Below are 21,785 nucleotides of genomic sequence, written 5' to 3'. Positions count from 1 at the left end.
GATTACAGGCACGTATGACCACGCCCAGCTAATTTTTGTATTAAAAAATACAAAAAAGTAGAGATGGGGTTTCACCATGTTGGCCAGGATGGTCTCGATCTGTTGGTGGACATTTGGATTGATTCTACCTTTTGGCTGTTGTGAATAATGCTGCAATGAACACTGGTGCACAAGTACTTGTTTGAGTCACTGTTTTCAGTTATTTTGGGTGTATATACCTAGGAGTGGAGTTATTGGGTCATATAGTTATTCTGTTTACTTTTTCAAAGAACTGCCAAACTTTTCACAGTGAAACTGTACCATTTTACATTCCTACCAGAAGCGTACAAGAATTAAATCTGTTCATATCATTACCAGCACTTATTTTTTCCTTCCTTCCCTTTCTTTCTCCCTTCCTGCTTTGTTTCTTCTGTCCCTCTTCCTCTCCCTTTCTCCCTCCCTCACTTGCCATCCTAATAGTGTAAAGTGGAATCTCATGGTGGTTTCGATGTGTCTTTTCATAGGCAAATTGGTTTCAGCATTTTTTCCTGTGCTTGTAAGCCATGTGTATATCTTCTTTGGATAAATGCCTGTTGGCAGGTTCTTTCCCTGTTTCTTAATTGGATCTTTTGTTGCACAAAAGTTGTTAATTTTGATGAAGTCCAATTTATCTATTTTTTTTCTTTTGTTGTCGATGTTTTTATGTTGTATCTGAGGATCCATTGCCAAGTCCACGGTCATGAAGATGTTCTCCTGTGTTTTTCCTAAGAGTTTTGTGGTTGTAGTTCTCATGTTAGGTCGCTGGTCTATTTTGAGTTAATTCTTTTTTTTTTTTTTTTTTGAGGCGGAGTCTTGCTCTGTTGCCCAGGCTGGAGTGCAGTGGCCAGATCTCAGCTCACTGCAAGCTCCGCCTCCCAGGTTTACGCCATTCTCCTGCCTCAGCCTCCCAAGTAGCTGGGACTACAGGCGCCCGCCACCTCGCCTGGCTAGTTTTTTGTATTTTTAGTAGAGACGGGGTTTCACCGTGTTCGCCAGGATGGTCTTGATCTCCTGACCTTGTGATCCGCCCGTCTCGGCCTCCCAAAGTGCTGGGATTACAGGCTTGAGCCACCGCGCCCGGCCGAGTTAATTCTTATATATTGTGTAAAGTAGGAGTCCGGTTTTGTTCTCTTACATGTAGATAGAAATTCAGTTGTTTCAGCACCATTTCTTCAAGAGACTGCTTGTTCCCTATTGAATGGACTTGGCACTCTTATTAAAAATCAGTTGGTCCTGGATATATGGGTTTATTTCCATACTCTCAATTCTATTCCATTGATCTATATGTCTGTCCTTATACCAATCCTATACTGTTTTTTTTTTTTTTTTTCCTCTTTTGAGACTAAGTCTTACTCTGTTGCCCAGGCTGGAGTGCAGTGGCACGATCTTGGCTCGCTGCAGCCTCTGCCTCCCGGGTTCAAGAAGTGATTCTCCTGCTTCAGCCTCCCAAGTAGCTGAGATTACAGGTGCCTACGACCACGCCCGGTTAATTTTTGTATTTTTAGTAGAGACGGGATTTTGTCATGTTGGCCAGGCTGATCTCAAACTCCCGACCTCAAGTGATCCACCCACGTCAGCCTCCCAAAGTGCTGGGATTACAGGCGTGAGCCACTGTGCCCGGTCCCTATACTGTTTTGATTTAAACGAATAGTAAGTTTTATAATAAGTTTTGAAATTGGGAAATGTGAGTCTTCCAATTGTATTCTGTTTCAGTATTGTTCTGGCTTTTTGGGGCCCCTTGTAATTTCGTATGAATATGAGGATAGACTTTTTCATTTCTGCAAAGAAGACTGTTGGAACTTTGATAAGGATTGTGTTTTATATTACTTTGGGGATTATTGACATCTTAACAACATTGTCTTCCTATTTGTGAACATACTCTGTTTTTTTTTTTTGAGTCTTGCTCTGTCGCCCATTCTGGAGTGCAGTGGCGCATTAGAACAAAAAAAGACAAAAATTAACGTAACTGTTAATTCTGAATATTTTTCTTGTTTTGTGTCTATTTTGTAATTTTTCTATAAAAACTTCTATATTGCTTGAATTTTCAAAAATTTCATAACATATAGGCCCAACTACAAGTTAATCTGATTTAGGAGATTCCAAGGATTTTAGGAGTTGTATGTCAGGAGATAGGGATGAAGACCAAATGTATATTTCAGAATATCATACATGGCACATATTTTTCTATTTTCAAACCTTTAATCCAAAATGACTTTATATTTAAAGTCTTAATAGACAGCATGTAATTGGTCTTGCTTTGTTACCCAACCTGTTAGTCTATGCCTTTTGAGTATCTAGACCCAGGGATTGGCAAACTATAGCCCATGGGTCAAGTTGGGCTTGCTACCTGTTTTTGTAAATACAGTTTATTGGGGCCAGGTGCAGTGGTAATCCCAGCACTTTGGGAGACTGAAGTGGGAGGACTACTTGAGGCCAGGAGTTTTAGACCAGCCGGGACAACATAGCAAGACTCTGTCTTTAAAATAATAAATAGGCTGGGCGTGGTGGCTCACGCATGCAATCCCAGAGCTTTGGGAGGCCGAGGCGGGTGGATCACGAGGTCAGGAGATCGAGACCATCCTGGCTAGCATGGTGCAACCACATTTCTACTAAAAATACAAAAAATTAGCTGGGCTTGGTGGCAGGCGCCTGTAGTCCCAGCTACTCAGGAGGCTGAGGCAGGAGAATGGCGTGAACCCGGGAGGCGGAGCTTGCAGTGAGCTGGGAATGTGCCACTGCACTCCAGCCAGGGTGACAGAGCAAGACTCCGTATAAAAAAAAAATAGCCAGGTGTGGTGGTGTGCGCTGGTAGTCTCAGCTACTCTGGAGGCTTAGGTGGGAGGATCCCTTGAGCCCAGGAGTTCAAGGCTGCAATGAGTCATGATTACACCACTGCACTCCAGCTTGGGCGACAGAGTGAGACCCTGTCTCAAAAAAATTTTTTTTAGTTAAAAGTTTATTGGTATAGCTATTCTCATTAGTTTAATATATTGTCCAAGGCTGCTTTTGTGCACAGTGTGGCAGGATTGAGTAATTGTATCAGAGATTCTATAGGCAGCAAAGCCTAAACTATTTATTAACTTGTCCTTTACAGAAGAAGTTTGCCAGTCCTTGTTATTTAATGTGATTATTGATATGGTTGGTTTTAAATCTCCCATCTTGGTGTTTGTATTTTTGCTTGTCTCATCTGTTCTTTATTTTTCACTCTTTTTCTGCTTTCTTTTGGATTGAATATTTTTTATGATTCCATTTTATCTCTCATTGACTTATTAGCTATAGATCTTTCGCTGACTTTCTTCATATACTGCTACTTCATCTGTAGTATTAGAACCTTAGAGCAGTGTGCTGTAATGTCTTCTTCCGGCCTTTGTTCTGTTGTTTTCTTCCACATGTTACAAATCTTACAATATGTTGTTACTTTTATTTTAAACGGTAAAAAAGAAAAAAATTATATTGATCTTCATGTCATTGATGATACTCGTCATCCCTTTGTGTAGATGTGTATTTCCATCACGAGGCATTTCCTCTGCCTCCTGAAGAACTTCGTATTTTGTAGTGCTGATGTACTTAATTAACTCACTATACTTTCTCTCTAAAAAAAGTTGTGTCTTTCTTTTAGGAAGGAAGATATTTTTGCTAGGTGTGGAATTCTAGTTTTTTTCCTTTTTAATATTTTAAAGATTTCATTCTATTGTCTTCTGGCTGGCATTTTTTCCAACAATGTGTTTTCTGTCATCTTTGTTCCTGTCTGTATTTTTAATACTTTGACCATAATGTGCCTTGGTTTGGTTTTCTTTGTGTTCCTTTTGCTTGGAGTCTAGTGAGCTTCTCGATTTTGTGTGTTTATAGTTTTCATCAGATTTGGAAAATTTTGTGGCATCATTTCTTCAACTAGTTTTTCTTCTCCTCCCCACTTTGTCCCTGATACTCAATTACACATATAATAGTTCCCCTGTATTCTCAGTTTTGCTTTCCATAGTCAACCATGGTTTGAAAATACTATATGGAAAATTCCAGAAATATTTCATACATTTTAAGTTCCATGACATTCTGAGTAGTGTGTTGAGATATTGCACCACCGAGCTCTACCTTTCACCTCACTTCATCTTGTCACGTGAGGCGCCAAACAGGCATCGTGTCATCTCACATCACCACAAGAAGGGCGAGCACAGTAGAGTAAGATACTTTGAGAGACCACATTCACATAACTTTTATTACTGTATATTGTTACAGTTGTTCTATTTTATTGTTGTTAATACCTTCCTGTACCAATGTCCTGTACCAAATCTAATTTATAAGTTGTATTTTATTGTAGATATGTCTGTGTAGGAAAAAACATAGTGTATGTAGCATTTGGCACTGTTCACAGTGTCAGCATCCACTGGGTCTTGGAACATGTCCTGTGCCGATAAGGGGGGACTCCTGTATATTAGGCTCCTTGATACTGTCCCATAGCTCGTTGATGCCGTTGTTGGGGTTTTTTCAGGTGTGTTTGTGTGTGTGTGTGTGTGTGTGTGTTTGTGTTTGTGTATTTCTCTTGCTTTGTCTTCAGATTTACCAGTCTTTGGCAGCATCTAATCTGCTCTTAATCTCATGCGTTGTATTTTTCATGATAGTGCATTTTTCATTCGTGGAAGTGCAGTTTACCACCCATCTTTCACTTTCTTTCACTTCTCTCGTTGCATTCATGTTTTCTGTAATTTCTTGTTCTCCTGGTTTTGGGTCATATTTTTCTGCTGCTTTGTATGACTGGCAGTTTTTGTTTTTTGTTTTCTGATTGGCAGTTTTTGGCTACACGCTGGACATTGTGTTTTATGGGTGCTAGATTTTGTTGTTTCATTTAAATATATTTGGATTTTGTTCTATAACATGTTTAAGGCACTTGAAATTTTTAAGCATTGCTAGAGTGGGTCTGGACGGCCTGGGACTCTGGAGACAGACCTCGCTGTGAGGGCTTGACTCACGTCACTGTATTAGTCATTCCCCTCTCCCGGTGGACTCTGGCATTTTGACAGTTTTTTTCCCACTAGTGAACCAGTGGAAAAGTCCCACTGGTTTTCTCACACATGAGAGCATCCGGGCTCAGAAAAAGTCTTCAGGAGACCCTGTGCAAATTTATCACAAGATCAATATGGTGGGATAGTGGCTTATTTCTTTTGTCTATTTGGAAATAGTGAATTCTTGCTTTCTATTGGGTGATAATGATTTCATAATTACTGTGGGGCTCTTCTTAATTCCAGCCTTCTTGATTCATTTCTGCTGCTCTAGCAGCATCTTTTAATTGGGCTTAGATTCTTGTGTGCTGGTTTTTAAGATGTACTTAAAGTTCCTTTGTGTTTCCTAGTGTTTATGCTTATTTCTCTTTGTTTCAAATATTTTTGCTCTTTGTTGGAATCAGAATAAAGGACCCATGTGTTGTATACTTTGTCTTTTAAGATAGTTCTGAAAATAACCTAACTTTCAGTAGAAATCTTTGTAATAACTTGGCCAGGTGTGGTGACTCATACCTGTAACCCCAGCACTTTGGGAAGCTGAGGTGGGTGGATCACGAAGTCAGGAGATAAAGACTAGCCTGGCCAACATGGTGAAACCCCATCTCTACTAAAAATACAAAAAGCAGCCGGGCATGGCGGCATGTGCCTGTAGTCCTAGCTAGTTGGGAGGCTCAGGCAGGAAAATTGCTTGAACATGGGAGGTGGAGGCTGCAGTGAGCCGAGATTGTGCCACTGCACTCCAGCCTGGGCAACAGAGCAGCACTCTGTCTCAAAATAAATAAATAAATAAATAAATAAAAAGAAATCTTTTTATAACTTGTCTTTTTCTTGTTCTGAATTGACTTGATAAGCTACATACTATTGTAGAGTTAAAGGTAATTGTATTAACTATTTTTCTGTAGTTTTTTATATTAAAAGTAATCATTGTTATAAAAATAATACTATATGAATGTTTGAAAATGCAGGTAACCGTTTCTAATTAGAAAATGAAATTTAAAATGCCACATTTCTGTCATTCAGAAGTTGCCACCATTAACATCGTATTGTTTAGCTGTTTATTTCTGTATGTTATCGTTCTTCCCATGAGATTGTATTGATTAGCTATTTTATCACTTGCTTTTTTCACTTTCCTTTGTCTTGTCATGTATTACATGTTCACCTTATTTAATATGCAGTCCATAGTCAGATTTCTTCAGTTTTACCCAGAACTTTTTTTTTGTTTGTTTGTTTTTGTTTTGAGGTGGAGTTTCACTCTTATCACCCAGGCTGGAGTGCAGTGGTGCAGTCTCGGCTCTTTGCAACCTCTGTCTCCTGGGTTCAAGCAGTTCTCTTGCCTCAGCCTCCCACGTAGCTGGGATTAGGAGCACCCACCACCATGCCCAGCTAGTTTTTGTATTTTTAGTAGAGACGGGGTTTCACCATGCGGCCAGGCTGGTCTCGAACTCCTTACCTCAGATGATCCGCCCGCCTCAGCCTCCCAAAGTGCTGGGATTACAGGCGTGAGCCACCGCACACGACCCCCAGAACAGTTTTTACACTCGGTTTATGTAAGCCAGAAACCGTGTGGACCCTGTTACATCTAGTGGTTGGGTTCGTAGTGCTTTCCCTTGGCCAGACCAGCCTCTTGTCCTGCAGAGATGCCCCTCCTTCCAGATCTGTCTGGTACTTTCTTGTAGTGTTGTTTCAGCTTAGTCCCCTGTCCCCTGAGCTGCTTTTAAATGAGAAGTTCTACTGAAAGGCCCAGTTGATTCAAGTTAAGCATTTTGGGCTAGAAGACATATATGCTGTTCTGTGCTTCTTGTGTCACTTCAGGGACCCCAGTCATATTTTGTTGCTTCACTGCAGTAGGTGGCAGTCTGGTCTTTGTGTGTTACATTCTTTCTGTGGCCTGGAATGTAATGCATTTAACACCTGTTGATAATCCTGGTCCTAGATGGTAGTTTTATTGGGGGACTTGCTGTGAGGGAGGTCTTTCTGATTCTGTCACTTGTGGATTGTTAGCAGAATTTCTTCTGTAAACTCTTGTTACTCAGCAGTTGGGACTGTTTGGTTTCTCTGGGAAAGGCAGGATAGTTTTATCCTTTCCTTTGAGCTGTCACTTTTCAAAGTGAGCAGTTAACCTTTCCAAATGGTGATTCGTGAAATGCCTTTTTTTCTTTCTTGAGCACTTCTGTGGCTCTCCTGTGACTTCGTGTGTTTGGGTCTCTCCAGCCATTTGTCTTTCTGATGCTCAAATGTTACAGTATCCAGGTGCTCCTGGTGCTCTTGTCATGACCCCTCCCCTAAAGGGTCTGTGAGGGTGGGTCCCTTCTTTGAGCATTTGTCTCATTTGTTTTTGAGCATTTGTACTTGTACTTTTCTGTAGGTTCTGAAGTTGGCGTCGTGAGCTAATTCTGAATGCACTGTTACCTCACAGGGCTGTCCACACCATGCGATTATGGACTTGATACCTCTTTATGCTCACTTCTTAATACAGTTTGCACTTTTAAACAAGTGAGCTGTGCTGCACAGGTAAAGTGCTTTGTATGACTACACTTTCTACACGCTTTGGGAAGTAGCTGAGAGCAAAACAGGAGTAGATTTTTACTTTTTTCAACTCAGAAGAAAAGTAATCTTGGGCCACATGGACTTTAAAATTTTAGATAGAAATGGAAAATGTTTTTCTTGTACGCCTTCTCACTTAGTGTCTGATTTTCACTTTTTAAAACATTGTTGTTTAAAACCCTCTGCTGCCCTGCATCAGGATTCTGCCCCAGGCCTTGTTGTTTTTCTCTCTCTCCTGTCCCCTCCCTGTCATGTTAGCCACCGCAGCCCCCTGCCCACGTCACGCTCGGGTCAGGCAGACACAGTTGGAGCTCTCTGCTTTATACTCCTTTACCACTTCACGGTTGTTATTCATAGCACCTATCACCCATGAAAGACAGTATTTTCTTGTGAAGAAAAATTTTACAAAATATCGGTGTTTCTCAATTGTGAAACTCTGTGAGGTTGGGATCCCATTTGTCTTATTCATGGTTGGATCCCCAGAGTCCAAAAGAAAATATTTGAGGGTTTAATTAGTGATGACTACAAAAGGATGAGGTAGATTCCTATTCTGTGGAGCTTGTAATTATTTTGTCTTAGGCCATTTTACCTGAATGCAAGGTGGAGGCCTTCCTTCTACCTTTCCTCCCTTCCCTACCTTCTGCCAACAGGCTTTGGAAGTCAGCTGTTGAACCCCTGCTCTGAGGATGCTGCTCCTGTGGGAGGTCTCAGCTCATGCATTTCTGGCCTCTGGACCCCTTTCTAGGACCTACGTGTTCCTCTTCTCTCCATGTTCACCTGCCCCTGAGAGTCTCCAGTATGCACTGTGTTTCTCACACTACTGCCTCTTTCAGCTGATTGTGAGGTTTTTCCTGACACCGTTGTCTACACTATAGGTCTTTTGCATAGTTTTCTCTCTCTAGCAAGTGTAACTTTTTGGGTGAAAAATGATTGATTCCATCTGAGAAAAAAACCCTCTTACACGTTCTAGATCTTTGTTTAACTGCTTTGAAAAATATTTAAAGAGTAAGATAAAAATACTTTTCTTTCATTCCCTAAGACAAATGGATCGAACAATAGCAGTAAAGTATAGTTTAAAAAGAGTGTGTTCAAGATGAAGATTCTTTTTTTTTTTTTTTGATTTAAGTTCTAGGATACATGTGCACAACGTGCAGGTTTGTTACATATGTATACACGTGCCAATACTATGCAGCCATAAAAAGGGATGAGTCATGTCCTTTGTAGGGACGTAGATGAAGCTGGAAACCATTATTCTGGGCAAACTATTGCAAGGACAGAAAACCAAACACCACATGTTCTCACTCATAGGTGGGAATGGAACAATGAGATCACTTGGACACAGAGCGGGGAACATCACACACTGGGGCTTGTCGTGGGGTGGGGGAATGGGAGGGGGATAGCATTAGGAGAAATACCTAATAGAAATGATGAGTTATAAATCATGCTACTATAAAGACACATGCACACGTATGTTTATTGCGGCACTATTCACAGTAGCAAAGACTTGGAACCAACCCAGATGAAGATTCTTTTACTTTGAAGTACTTTTTTGTTTCTTTATATGTACTCATGAAGCTCCATGGGTTTTAGAATCCTTACGTTTAGGCTTTGCATACGTATAAAGGATGTAGATAGTTACTTGTTGGGAGGTCTCCTCTGTTTATTTCTTATGAATCTGTAATTTTGACTTTGATTATTTCAACCTTTTCCTCAGTTCTCATACTTAAAGGGTACTCCATCAAAACTTGCTGAGAGCTTTATAGTCTGTCTATATCCAGGGGTTCTGCATCTGTTGATTAAACCAACTGTGGGTTGAAAATATATGGGGGAGAAAATGGATGGTTGCATCTGTACTGAACATGGACAGACTTGTTTTCTTGTCATTGTTCTCTAAACAAGGTGAGTAGGAAGATGTGCATAGGTTACATATGTGCAAGTAACTACACAATTTAACATAAGAGGCTTGAGCAGTCTTGGATTTGGTGCCTCCAGGTGGTCCTGGAACCAGTCCCCATACCGAGGGGTGACTGTACTTTCATTTCTTTCTTCCCCTGTAGATTTCTAAGGTACCAAGTAATCTCATCAGGTTCGTTCTTTCCTTTCCTTTTCCTTTTCCCTTTTCCTTTTTACTTTTCTTCCTTTTCTTTCTCTCTCTTTCTCTTTCCCCTCTCCCCTCCCCTCTCCCCTCTTTCTCTCTCTCTCTGTCTTTTTTCTTTTCTTTTTCGACAGTGTCCTGCTCTGTCTCCCAGGCTTGAGTGCGGTTCACTGCAACCTCCACCTCCCGGGTTCAAGCAGTTCTCCTGCCTCAGCCTCCTGAGTAGCTTGGAGTACAGGCATGTGTCACCACGCCCAGCTAATTTTTGTATTTTTCAGTAGAGATGGAGTTTCACCGTGTTGGCCAGGCTGGTGTCGACCTCCTGGCCTCAAGTGATCCACCCTCCTCAGCCTCCCAAAGTGCTGGGATTACAAGCGTGAGCCACTGTGCCCGGCCTTATAATCTCATCAGGTTGTAATTAAATATTTCTTTATCTTCCGAATTTACATATTGTTATTTCTCTTTTTTTCTCCCTTTTTAAAAGGACCTTAAAGGCTTTGATCCGGGAGAGAAATACTTTCATAACACATCATGGGGAGATGTTTCTCTCTGGGAACCTTCTGGAAAGAAAGTGGTATGTATTTTTTGTATTTGTTTTTTCATGTTTCCTCAAAAGTGAGGAATGAATGTAAATGTGGTCTAAAGAACATCACATGTATTGGGGTTGCTGGTGAGTGAATGGGGAGGAGGAATAATGCAACCTTTAGAGAAGTGGCAAGAAACCAAGTATAGTGTGTGGTGAGGCAGGGTTACTGATGCTCTGCGAGTTTTCCGTGTGCGGCGTTGACACAGTGATGCAGTGAAACTATTGTTTGTCCTTGATTATAAGATGTCGTTGCTGTAAGAAGGACGTTTGATTCAATAATTGTTCTGAGTAAAACAAAATGCCACTACGTTAAGTGCATACAGTGAATGTACATCCTGGTTTCAGAAACTGAAATAAAAATGTAGACCTCTGAATCAAGGAACATTTTAAGTAATTAGAAACCTCAAACAATTAAGCAAATTCAGGCTAAAACATGAGCCATACTGCTGAATTCTCATTAAAGTGTTTTCTGGGACACCTTTTCTGCCACCAGTTGTTAGCACCTTCTTCGGTATCAAACTCAGCTCATCCCAGACTTGACTTGGCTGTACCCTCTCACCAGCTTCTGTTGTCAAAGTCATGCTGGCCTTGGGAATTTGGGCTTTAACATATTTCAGTAATTTAGTCGTTGTCAGAATTTTTTTTATTTTTATTATTTTTGGGGGGACAGGGTGTCACTGTTGCCTGGGCTGGAGTCCAGTGGCGTAATCTTAGCTCACTGCAGCCTTGACCTCATGGGTTCACAGTGTCCTTCCACTTCAACCTCCTGAGTAGCTGAGACCACAGGTGCATGCCACCATGCTCGGCTAATTTTTTTTTGTTTTTATTTTTGTAGAGGTGGGGTCTTACTGTGTTGCTCAGGCTGTGCTTTGTCAGAATTTTCTGTAAAGATACTTTTTGTTAGCCCACTTTCTTTGAGTGCTGTTTTTCAGTCTGTGACCCGACACTCTCCTCTCTACCATGAGATGCAAGATTCCTTGAAACCACTGTGATTGAGTTCTCCTTCACCTGAGCACAGCTTCTGGCTACTACAGGATGCCTCATTTAGCAGATCTTGACTTCACGAATCTTAAGCCTCATTGATTTTTCTCATCTGAATTCTTAAAATATCTTATAATGTAACTCCAGTTACTTAGGAGGCCGAGGCAGGAGAATTCCTTGAACCGGGGAGGTATAGGTTGCAGTGAGCTGAGATCACGCCACTGCACTCCAGCCTGAGTGACAGAGTGAGACTCTGTCCAAAAAAAAAAACCTGAAGAATGGAAGTGTGTGTGTGTGTGTGAGTGTGAGTGATAATGAGCACACAGGTTTAGGAAAGGATGAGAATTAACCCTTGATCACTGTGATAGTGCCACAGCCAGCTCGGGGGCTTTAGATGAAGCTAGGTCTTAGCTTCCTTGTTTGTGGAACTGGGGAACGGTGTTTTGTGGTTCATCAGCTCTGGGTTCTCAAGACTCTGTCATGAGACCAGAGATTTCAGTGTGCTCTCAAGTTATTGCAAACCAGCAAGGCTTACTGGATGTTAGAACAGAGTGCACCCTGTTGTGTGAATGTGTTTTTAGGTCCCGAACTTGTTAAGTTCCCCAAAACATGCCTTAAATAGAAATTCCATATGGTCAGTGTTGCGTTCTGTGGCCTTACCCTTATGTTAGGGTCATCCATAGTGTGAGTTTAGGCTTAGTTGCACTTTCTTTACTATTTATCAGATAGTTTATTAGGTACTTGCATGGGCCAAACACTGTCCATTTGACTCCTACCTTCTCTAGAAATAGGGGAAGTAGAAAGATAGTAATGATGGGTTTAACATTTGAAAGTTCGGTTAGTTGTGGATAAATTCCGGAGATTTTAGAATTTGGAGCAAAAATAACATTGGAATTCAGAGCAGTGGGATGAGGGGGAGAAAATACTTTCTCTTGTAGAAAATTAATGAAGCTTTTAAAATTGATGCTGTTAATAATTAAAAGTACAGGACTAAGTAATTGTATTTGTGGTTTTAGTGGATGACTTAGAACAGGGGTCAGCAAACCGTGTGAGTGTGAGCCAAATCCTAGATGTGTATGAATTAGCCACGACTCATGAGCTAGGAACAGTTAGGCTTTTAAATGCTTAAGAAAAAAATGACAGTACTATTTTGTGACATGTGAAAAGTATATGAAATTCAAGTTGGTGTTTGTAAATAAAGTTTTGTTGGAACATAAATTACACATTATTTTGGGGACTTTTGTACAACAATGGCAGTGCTGAGTAGTTGCCACAGAGACTGTACTGTATGGTCCACAATCCTAACATAAGCATTCTCAGGCCCTTCACAGAAAAAGCTTACCAACCCCTGGGTTAGAAAACACTAAGTCAGGTTAAATGCCTAGCACATTAGGAGAAAAGGGGTCAAGTCCTTAGGGACTGTGGAAGGTTAGCATCTAACAGTTTATTCAACTATGCTTAAGGCTTTCTTTTCTTTTAACAGAGATACCGAACAAAGCCATACTGTTGTGGCCTCTGTAAATACTCTACAAAGGTGCTTACTTCATTCAGAAATCATTTACATCGTTACCATGAAGATGAAATTGACCAAGAGCTGGTGATCCCTTGCCCAAACTGTGTATTTGCATCTCAGCCCAAAGTTGTGGGAAGGCACTTCAGAATGTTCCATGCGCCTGTCCGGAAAGTTCAGAACTACACAGTGAATATTTTAGGTGAAGCTAAATCATCTAGGAGTGATGTGATAAGTTTCACATGTCTAAAATGTAACTTTTCAAACACTTTGTACTACAGCATGAAGAAGCATGTGCTGGTAGCCCATTTTCACTACTTAATTAACTCCTACTTTGGCCTGCGAACTGAGGAAATGGATGAACAACCGAAAACTAACGATACTCTTTCTATAGAGAAGATCCCACCACCTGACAAATATTTCTGTAAAAAGTGCAACGCCAATGCCAGCAGCCAGGATGCATTAATGTATCACATTTTGACATCAGACATACACAGAGATTTGGAGAATAAGCTTAGATCTGTGATTTCAGAACATATTAAGAGGACTGGACTCTTGAAGCAAACACACATTGCTCCAAAACCAGCGGCACATTTGGCTGCACCAGCAAACGGCAGTGCTCCAAGCGCTCCAGTGCCACCTCCTTGCTTCCATCTTGCTTTGCCACAGAACAGTCCGAGCCCAGCCGCAGGACAGCCAGTGACTGTGGCCCAGGGTGCCCCTGGAAGCCTCACTCATTCCCCGCCTGCTGCTGGCCAATCCCACATGACTCTGGTCTCCAGCCCTCTGCCCGTGGGCCAGAACAGCCTCACCCTGCAGCCCCCAGCACCTCAGCCCGTCTTTCTTTCTCACGGGGTCCCACTTCATCAGTCTGTGAATCCTCCTGTGTTGCCCTTGAGTCAGCCAGTTGGACCTGTCAATAAGTCTGTTGGAACTAGTGTCCTCCCCATAAATCAGACTGTCCGCCCTGGGGTTTTACCCCTCACCCAGCCTGTGGGACCCATAAACAGACCTGTTGGGCCTGGGGTTCTTCCTGTGAGTCCCTCTGTCACCCCCGGAGTCCTGCAGGCTGTCTCTCCAGGGGTGCTGTCTGTGAGTCGGGCAGTCCCGTCTGGAGTCCTTTCTGCAGGCCAGATGACTCCTGCAGGGGTTATCCCTGGGCAAACAGCCACTTCTGGGGTTCTTCCTACTGGCCAGATGGTCCAGTCAGGGGTTCTCCCCGTGGGCCAGACAGCTCCGTCACGGGTTCTTCCCCCTGGCCAGACAGCCCCACTGAGGGTTCTCCCTGCAGGCCAGGTGGTCCCATCTGGGCTGCTTTCTCCCAGCCAGACAGTCTCCTCCTCAGCTGTTGTGTCTGTAAACCAGGGTGTGAATTCTGGGGTTCTGCAGCTTAGTCAGCCTGTTGTGTCGGGAGTTCTTCCTGTGGGCCAGCCAGTGAGGCCTGGGGTCTTGCAACTCAACCAGACTGTGGGCACCAACATTCTGCCTGTGAACCAGCCAGTGAGACCTGGTGCTTCGCAGAACACCACCTTCCTAACTTCAGGCTCTATTCTCAGACAGCTCATCCCCACAGGGAAACAAGTGAATGGGATTCCGACCTACACGCTGGCGCCTGTGTCTGTCACTCTGCCGGTTCCCCCTGGAGGCCTTGCGACTGTTGCTCCGCCCCAGATGCCCATCCAGCTCCTGCCGTCAGGTGCAGCTGCACCGATGGCCGGTTCCATGGCCGGCATGCCCTCTCCTCCAGTGCTGGTGAATGCTGCCCAGAGCGTGTTTGTTCAGGCCTCCTCCTCTGCAGCAGACACAAACCAGGTGCTCAAACAGGCCAAGCAGTGGAAGACCTGCCCCGTCTGCAATGAGCTCTTTCCGTCCAACGTCTACCAGGTCCACATGGAGGTAGCGCATAAGCACAGCGAGTCCAAGTCTGGCGAGAAACTTGAGCCTGAAAAACTGGCAGCGTGCGCACCATTTCTAAAGTGGATGAGAGAGAAAACGGTGCGGTGTCTGTCTTGTAAATGCTTGGTCTCTGAAGAGGAGCTTATACACCACTTGCTGATGCATGGCTTGGGGTGCTTGTTCTGTCCGTGCACCTTCCATGATATCAAAGGTCTTTCAGAGCACAGCAGGAACAGGCACCTGGGGAAGAAGAAGCTGCCTATGGATTATAGCAACAGAGGTTTTCAGTTAGATGTCGATGCCAATGGCAACCTGCTCTTTCCCCACCTTGATTTCATTACCATATTGCCAAAGGAGAAGCTTGGGGAGCGGGAAGTCTACCTGGCAATCCTGGCTGGGATACACTCCAAGTCACTGGTGCCTGTGTATGTGAAGGTCAGGCCTCAGGCTGAGGGCACCCCCGGGGGCACTGGCAAGCGAGTGTCCACCTGCCCCTTTTGCTTTGGCCCCTTTGTGACAACGGAGGCCTACGAGCTGCATTTGAAGGAGAGGCACCACATCATGCCCACAGTCCACACGGTCCTGAAGTCTCCCGCCTTCAAGTGCATCCACTGCTGTGGGGTCTACACTGGAAACATGACCTTGGCTGCCATCGCTGTCCATTTGGTGCGCTGCAGGAGTGCTCCGAAGGACAGCAGCTCAGACCTACAAGTCCAGCCGGATTTTATTCAGAACAGTGAACTGCTTTTAGTCAACGGTGAAGTGATACATGAGTCCAGTTTTTCTGTTAAGAGAAAGCTGCCTGATGGCCACTTAGGGGCCGAAGACCAGCGGCGTGGGGAGGAGCAGCCTCCCATCCTGAATGCCGATGCAGCCCCAGGTCCGGAAAAGGTTACGAGTGTTGTGCCTTTCAAAAGACAAAGGAGTGAAAGCAGAACAGAGGGACCTATTGTCAAGGATGAGGCTCTTCAGATTTTAGCATTAGATCCTAAAAAATATGAAGGCCGCTCTTACGAAGAAAAGAAGCAATTTCTTAAAGATTATTTCCATAAGAAACCATATCCTAGTAAAAAGGAAATAGAATTGTTATCCTCACTCTTTTGGGTGTGGAAAATTGATGTGGCTTCATTTTTTGGAAAAAGAAGGTATATTTGCATGAAAGCAATAAAAAATCACAAGCCTTCTGTACTTTTAGGCTTTGATATGTCTGAACTTAAAAATGTGAAACATAGATTGAACTTTGAATATGAACCATAAAACTTGTAAAAAAAAAAAAAAAGTAACTCTAAAGTAGTAGATAGATTTTTTCGGTTGAAATTTCACAGTGTTTTCCTCACTGTGTTGGTGAATCCACCTCAGTGGTCGCTGTGCTGCTCTGCAGAGTTACTTCAGGTGCTGGAGAGACCCCTGTTACCAGGAAGCCAGTAGTTATTTCACATCTGTTGTTTCCTGCAGTTTGATTTGTAACAATTGTTTTCAGGTTTTTTTCTCTGTCATGTAAATGAAATCTTTTGATATTTCATGCACGCCTTGTTTTCCCAGTAGTGTCAGTATCATATAATAAGAAACTGAAATCTATAAATAATTTGCTTTTTCGTTTAAGGACATTTCAGCCCTTTTCAGAATACTTGATTTAACTGCGAGAGGAAGCATCGATTTCCTTCAGCTTTCCCTGCAGCAGCGGATGGTACAGTGAGTGTTCAGAGACGTGGGTACAAATCCCTGTGATGTATGTATAAGGCTCCTTGAGGATGCAGTACATTAACTTACGCTGATTTATTTGTAAGATCTTAGATCTTTGCTTATAGATTATAATTTTGATCTGCATTTTTTTAGGTTTGTCCTAATGGCTGTTTTTTGTTTTTTTTTTTTTTTTTTTTTTTACCCATAACTCATAGAAAATCAAATGTTTTTATTTGTTAAAAGTAGACTGAATCTGACATCTGGTATGCTGGTATGTAGCTCATAAATCAAGAGTTATTTTACAAATAAATTTATTCTGTAGATCCAGAAATATTTTTCAGTGTAGATTTTCCCTTTCTTTTGATATGCTAAGTCATTTCTCCATTCAGAGGTAAAACAATAAATTTTTAGTGCCTTTAGAATAAACATTGAAAAAATGCACCCCAAAACTCTTCTCCTAACCTAACTACTCATAAACTAGTGAAAGGGAAGGACTACGATACTCAGGAATAAAATTATTGCCCCTGAGTGTGGATACTAACTTAAATTTCAGCACAGGTTTTCAGGGGACACGGTGAAGTTTGCAGACTGAGATTTAAGTCTCCATGGTTGGTACAGTTAAGTCTTTGACCACATTTTCTGAAGGTCATGTTTAGTGGGGAAATGGGCTTTTCTCTAGCTGGTTTCGGCTGGAAGCTGTTTCCGGGTGGATGGGATGGCATATTGTTAAAGAATCTCCGTGGTTGTCACTGGGTGTTAAACCTCGTTTTTTTCCCCACATGATATTAAAAAAAACTTAAAGCACCAGAACCAGTCATGGAGACCAGCCAGTTGAGATGGTAAGTCATATTTCTGGTGGTACACGGCAGAGGAGCCTGTTCACTCTATCTTTAGGTAGAAATATTTGGAGGATGTGACAGCCTCTAAGAGATATAATGTTACTTACTATGTGGATTTTAAAAAATATAATACTTGCATGTAATTGCTGTAATGTGCATATTTGAGGCAGTTGTGAAACTGGTTTGTGATTGTTGGTGTACTCTGTTGTAAATTCAAAGAGAGCTTGTTAAACTTTATTTTTTTTTTACCTGTTGTTTTCAGAGTGTCTATTTTGAATTAAAATTTGTTACACCACTGTAAATAGAACTGTTTAATTCTTTTAAAAGTTAAAACATTATTGCGAATCATAGGTATAACCTCAGTATGGGAATAGATACCATATTTATGTTCTGAAAAACCTTACTTGTCATTTGTGTGAAAATAAGAACATAACCCAAAAGGCCTAATTACTGAGGTCACAAAATAGGTGTGACTAGAGATTCCTGATGATTCTATACTGGTAGCCCGGAAAGTGCCAAAGAAGGAAACTGGGGTGTCGGTGCTGTGAAGCTTCCTTCGCTGGGGCTGTGGCTCAGGGTCAGTGTGGAGGAGGTGCTGATGAGGAGGCAGCTGCTGTCTGCCGTAGTTTAATCCTCAGCTTTCGTCATGTACGTTAGGGTTTCCCAGCCTCAGCACTGCTGACATTTTGGGTCAGGTAATTCTTTGTGGTGGGTGGCTATTCTGTCACTGTAGGGTGTTGAGCAGTGTCATTAGACACTAGTAGCATGCATGTCCCTACTCTCTCCCCATTGTGGCCACCAAAACTGTCATTGCCGGGTGGTCCCTGGCAGAGCAGAATCTCCTTGTCAGAATCCTGGTAAAAGAGCTCTGATTTCTTGGTGCAGTTAGCTGTGGTAGAACTGTTCATGCTGAGTCTTTTTTTTTTTTTTTGAGACGGAGTCTCACTCTGTTGCCGGGCTGGAGTGCAGTGGCCGGATCTCAGCTCACTGCAAGCTCCGCCTCCCGGGTTCACGCCATTCTCCTGCCTCAGCCTCCCGAGTAGCTGGGACTACAGGCGCCCGCCACCTCGCCCGGCTAGGTTTTTTTTTGTATTTTTTAGTAGAGGCAGGGTTTCACCGTGTTAGCCAGGATGGTCTCGATCTTCTGACCTTGTGATCCGCCGGTCTCGGCCTCCCAAAGTGCTGGGATTGCAGGCTTGAGCCACCGCGCCCGGCCCCATGCTGAGTCTTCAGTGTTATCCTAGTTGCTGGTTACTAATTTTTTAGGATTAGAGATTAAAATTTGATAGAAGCTGAGCTTCAAAAAGCATATGTGGGAGTTCTTGCAAATGTAAGAAATTTATTTAAAAATGAAAAATAACAGATTAATAGTTGTGAACAAAGTTTGAACTTATTAAATTTAGAAGAAAGGAGTTTTTTCAATACAAAAAGTTGTGTACTTTAAAATATTTAATCTACCTATGTAACAGCAGCTTTAAAAATACTACACACTTGAAATCTATTCAGGTAAAACACATTTAAATATAGCATACTATTTTAGCTTCTCTGAATTTTGTTGCTCTTTTCATACTTTTTTTTTTTTTTGAGACAGAGTCTTGCTCTTTTGCCCAGGCTGGAGTGCAGTGGCACGATCTCGGCTCACTGCAGCCTCTGCCTCCTGGGTTCAAGCGATTCTTCCCCCTCAGCCTCCCGAGTAGCTGGGATTATAGGCGCATGCTACCACGCCCGGCTAATTTTTGTATTTTTGTAGAGACGGGGTTTCACCATGTTGGCCAGGCTGGTCATTAACTCCTGACCTCATGATATGCCTGCCTAGGCCTCCCAAGCCTCCCAAAGTGTGGAGATTATAGGCGTGAGCCACCACGCCTGGCCTAAAATATTTTATTGTAGACAGAATCTTGCACTGGTGCCTGTGCTGGGATACAGTGGTGTGATCAGAGCTCCCTGCAGTCTCGAACTCCTGGGCTCAGGCTGTCCACTTGCCTCAGCTTCCTAAGTAGCTGAGGTGCCTACCCACCATGCCCAGATTATTTTAAACAGTTTTTGTAGTGATGGAGCTTTGCTGTGTCGCCCAGGCTGGACTTGAACTCTTGGCCTCAAGCCATGCTGCCACCTCGCAGCCTCCCAAAGTGCTGGGATTACAGGCATAAGTCACCAGGCTGGGCCTCTGTTACCCTTTTTTAGCAGCTATTTTAGTCTGATGACTGTTGTGTGCAGTTTCTTAGATTCATTAGAGAAAGCAGCAGTTAATTAAACACTAATTAAGAAAACTTAACCCCAAAACTGTCCTAGTTTTCAAGGTCTTTTTAGAAAATAGCACACATACACTCACTGCTTGATATTGCTAGGAAGGGGGCTGCATACTTGACGACAGTCATCCTTGCTGCCTGCTGTGCCTGTGGCATGGCCATTGGCATGTGTTCTCACATTTAGTCCCTCCGAGTGGGTCGTAGTCACGCCTCTCACACCTGAGGAAATTGAGGCATGGAAGTAGATGACTTACCTGAGGTGGAGGCCTGTGAGGGTGGACAGTGCCAGAATGATAGCTGAGTGGCTTCTAACATGTATTATCCCATTTAAATCTCACAATAACCCTGTAGGTATTAAGTTGTCTGTATTTTACAGAGGAAGAAACTGGAGCTCAGAGGCAGAGTTGGCTGGCTGTCCCAGTTTGCTAACAACTTGCGTAATTTCTCTGGACTTTAGTGCTAAAAAGGAACCTCTTAGGCAGAGGGACAAGCTCATCACTCCACTCAATTTCAGTTTGCCCAGGAAGACATGTTGCTTACCAGTGGTGCAATATTATTGTTAGACCTGTATATTGCCCTTTGGGTATCAGGGTGAATAGGGCATCGTGATCCTAGACATCCTTTTTCTGGTGGTGCTGTCAACGATAACAATAATAGAGATGGTTACCAGAGCAGTTCCTGTGTGCCAGGTGCCATTCTAAACATTCTGCATGTTAAATTTGATAGTGACAATATATTAGTGACGAAGAATGATAGTCCTGAGTTAGTGAAAGCAATAAAAAATGCATACAGTTTTGCTGTTTAGATTCTCTCTCTGCTGAAGTTTCATGAACTGAGGAACAAAATTGCCATCTATGAAGTACTGCTGGAAATTTCTCTTATGGTTATTATGTGTCCAATTTCTTCAAGCTAATTTCTTTTCATAGGTGGTGAAAGTAAATGTTAAATGTTTCTGATTATAAGGGTTTACTTTGTAGCACACCTGCTAATTTAGGCTTCTGCAATTTCGACTTTCTGTTGTGTAGATACTACATCACAGCTTTAGAATTCTGATTTTTGATCGTTTGTCCTAATTACTAAGTCTTTAATATTAACTACAAGTTTAAATATCATTTTAGCAATATTAGAGGTTATGTAGGGAAGCTATTTTCATGTTTTGTGAATGTGCCTAAGAATAGACTACTTAGAACGGTACCCGGCACTTCACTTTCTTCAGATCCTAAACTTAGGAGTTTCTTAATTTATGATCCATGAACTCCCTTGGGTGAAAAGTGTAAATATGTGACCTAGAAGGTTGGAAAAATGTTAAAGTCTAGAATATTATCAGACTTTTTCATAATAGAGAGTTAAAATAAGAATATACTTACACTACCAACCTCAAAGACTTATGCTTATATGGGGACTGCTGTCCGGGAGGGCCACCTTACAAAGTAGATTAAATGCCAGAGCCTGTGGAAGATATTTAAAGTATAAACTAAACTTTGGCAGCCATGTAGACATGTTTGCTGTGTGCAAACTAAGATTGTGAGGTCATACTTTCAAATACAAATTCAGAATTAATTGCAATGAATCAATGTATTTATTTTTCCAGAGATTGTGTAGTTTCCTACAGTTTTGAACCCATGATATGGAAAGTTTAATGTTAAATAATTTGCCATTCACCTAAAAGTACACTAGAAAAATAGAACATTAGCAATGAATCCTAAGGCTTTAGTGGTTCAGTGGTTTTTCTGGTGCTCATCTTTCTGTGTTAGATGTATGTATATCTTGAAAGAGTCATAAAATTCATAAAAACATCCTGTGAGAGTCACAGATACATTCATTCATTGCACTTCCTGGCCTCCTACCAAGCAGCTTGTTTAGAATGGGAAGACTGAATGTATGGAAAAACCACACAAGACAGTTTGTTGAAAATAAAAACAATTCACACTCCAAACATCACATATATATATTTAGGATCCCAAATTTGGACTCTCATAAGCTACAAATGCTTGAAAGAGTCCCTGTGTAGGCCCAGATTGGAGGTCTCATTACAATAAGGAAAGTGATCTTTGGTCCTAAAAAGGATGGGAGATTCATCCACCGTTTGTTACTGTATTGTGGAAAACAACCTCAGGAAATAACTGGGAATTTATAAGAGGTCATTTTAAAGAGATTAGGGCTTGTTTAGGGAAGGTCATTTTTGGCTATTCAAACATTTCTCTAGGTTTTGTATGTGCTTTCAAATGATTAAATAGATCATTAAGACTACATGAAAGGAGAGGACAGAATTGAAAGGGAGGGCAAGGGTTTTTGGAATGCGCTTGGGAATCCCAAATTCAGCCCTGCTCTGTCCCCTGCTCCTATTCCAGCCCCACGACCCCTTTGGGATGAAGCAGCTTGGGTGTCTA

General features: G+C 42.2%; 1 protein-coding gene across 4 annotated transcripts in view; it reads left to right on the top strand.

Annotated features, from left to right (window-relative positions):
- ADNP2 (ADNP homeobox 2) overlaps positions 1-17,444 on the top strand; it is a 30,208-nt gene extending 12,764 nt beyond the window's left edge. For 2 of the 4 annotated variants that reach the window (XM_033178447.1, XM_033178448.1), the window contains exons 3-4: positions 10,136-10,225; positions 12,702-17,444. In XM_033178447.1, the coding sequence (XP_033034338.1) occupies positions 10,136-10,225; positions 12,702-15,881 (3,270 nt within the window). In that variant the 3' untranslated portion in view covers positions 15,882-17,444. Of the gene's footprint in view, positions 1-7,377; positions 7,524-9,270; positions 9,456-10,135; positions 10,226-12,701 lie in introns of all 4 variants that reach the window. The other 2 variants (XM_033178449.1, XM_033178446.1) reach the window with 2 other exon arrangements.
- Positions 17,445-21,785: the final 4,341 nt, after the last annotated feature.

This window comes from Trachypithecus francoisi, unplaced genomic scaffold (assembly GCF_009764315.1).
Source record: "Trachypithecus francoisi isolate TF-2019V2 unplaced genomic scaffold, Tfra_2.0 Lachesis_group19, whole genome shotgun sequence".
NCBI classification, from domain to species: Eukaryota; Metazoa; Chordata; class Mammalia; order Primates; family Cercopithecidae; genus Trachypithecus; species Trachypithecus francoisi.
Note: the sequence above shows the minus strand (reverse complement) of the source record. Positions and strands in the feature narration are given on the sequence as shown.